Source organism: Bactrocera latifrons, unplaced genomic scaffold (genome assembly GCF_001853355.1).
Source record: "Bactrocera latifrons isolate USDA-ARS-PBARC rearing strain unplaced genomic scaffold, ASM185335v1 scaffold_154, whole genome shotgun sequence".
In the NCBI taxonomy this organism is placed as follows: domain Eukaryota; kingdom Metazoa; phylum Arthropoda; class Insecta; order Diptera; family Tephritidae; genus Bactrocera; species Bactrocera latifrons.
Window position 1 is genome coordinate 443,858 of NW_017535008.1, and position 1,705 is coordinate 445,562.

Below are 1,705 nucleotides of genomic sequence, written 5' to 3' on the forward strand. Positions count from 1 at the left end.
AAAAATATATTTTTTTTTCAATTCTTATTGTTTTTTGTAGGCTAAGCTAAAATAAGTAAATAAATATTACAGAAGAAAACGTTACATAAAATAACTTTTCTAAATAACGAAGAAATAAATGTAAACAGAAGGAAAACAATAATATTACTCACCCGTATAAAATTAATTGGTATCGTTTGCTTGGTTTTGGCATATTGACGTGCCACTTTGTATACGGTTTCTGGTATATATTCGAGAACTAAATTCAAAAATACCTCATCACGCTGTGATAAAAGAGAAAATAGGAACATATGCATTTATTAAAGAACTGTTTAGTAATCAAATGCAGAACAGCCACAAAATTAGTGCACATTTAGCGACTGGCGTATGATAAAAACGATTGATAAAAAACGAAAACACTTTTAAATTGTTTAGAATGGTGAGATAAGTGGGGAGTATGTAAGATAATTTTTCGAATATTAATACGTCGTGTAGTAGCTGGCAATTACCACTAAGTTTTATGTATTGCATATTTACATTTTGAAATTTCAAGTTTTTCTTTTTCTTTTTATTTTTGTTTGTATTAATTTACAGCGACGCGAGCAGTAAGTTAATTATCATGTGTGGGGAGCGTAGTAGAAAAATTGCAAGCAGTGTGTACTTTTATATACAATGCAGTTTGTAAATTTTTATCACATTTTTACTGTAACAAGCTTTTACAGTAGTATAGCAGTAATTTAAAGAATTTTTAGTTAGCACTAAAAAAACAAATGTCGTGATGACATGAGTTATACGTTTTATTTATGTTTGCTGTTGTTGCCACAGCTGTCGTAGCTGCTGTTTAATTTAGTAACTTTTGTTTCGTAATATTATTTTTTGTTTTCTTATCGATGAGATGAGTATCTAAGATATTTGATATTTTACATATTTGTTTGACTTATTTTTTGCATGTAACACTTTTTAGCTACCTGCGGTTTAAGGACACTGGCGAAGATGCCAATATCGATCGGGAATTCGGCTAACTGCATTTTTAGTTTGATTTATGTTTTTGGTTTTAGAGTTGTATTGGAAAGTTGAAAACAATTTTTAGAAATTGGCGCGTACAAAAATTTTCGTACAATTTTTGTAAATTTTATATTTTGCGAAATTCGATTGTTTTTCGAAATGCATTTTTTGCGTTACAAAGCGCAGTTTATAGTTGTACATATAATTATAAATATAAAAAAAGAATTTATACATTAGTTTTTAAACGTAAAATATTGATAGGCATAGGTTGGCTTGGCATATTGTATGAAATAATTGAGAAAGGAAACTAAAAAGTAAGAAAGGTCCACGAAAATGTGATGATCATGGCAGTATTGTGGTTAAAGTTGACCTAACAAATGTGCATTTATATACGTTGTTGTGGTTGTCGATTAATAGATCTTTGAACTGCACATGTTGGCATGAGAAAATATTAAACACACATTTCCACTTGATTGTGGTGTTGCTAGCAGCTGGCCATATGAGGTAGAGTGGTATGGTGAAAAATCGGTGCGGGCATTATGCTTAGTACATTTTATGCAATTTTTGGTAAATTATTTGATTAATGTTTAGTTGTTGTTAGTTGTGGCGCGTTTGTGCGTTCATACGTTAATGAAAATAGTGTGGAAAATGTGTGATTTTTTGAAAAAAAGATACTCACCTTTTCACCACTCGAATAGAAAAAATACAAAAGTTTTACAAT

General features: G+C 29.9%; 1 protein-coding gene across 6 annotated transcripts in view; it reads right to left on the bottom strand.

Moving 5' to 3' along the window:
* LOC108966017 (CTD kinase subunit alpha) overlaps positions 1–1,705 on the bottom strand; it is a 57,262-nt gene that overhangs the window by 8,906 nt on the left and 46,651 nt on the right. For 4 of the 6 annotated variants that reach the window (XM_018928717.1, XM_018928720.1, XM_018928715.1 and 1 more), the window contains 2 exons: positions 1,664–1,695; positions 153–263 (listed from right to left, as the gene is read on the bottom strand). In XM_018928717.1, coding sequence (XP_018784262.1) covers positions 153–263; positions 1,664–1,695 — 143 coding nt within the window. The remainder of the gene's footprint in view (positions 1–152; positions 264–1,663; positions 1,696–1,705) is intronic. The other 2 variants (XM_018928719.1, XM_018928718.1) reach the window with 2 other exon arrangements.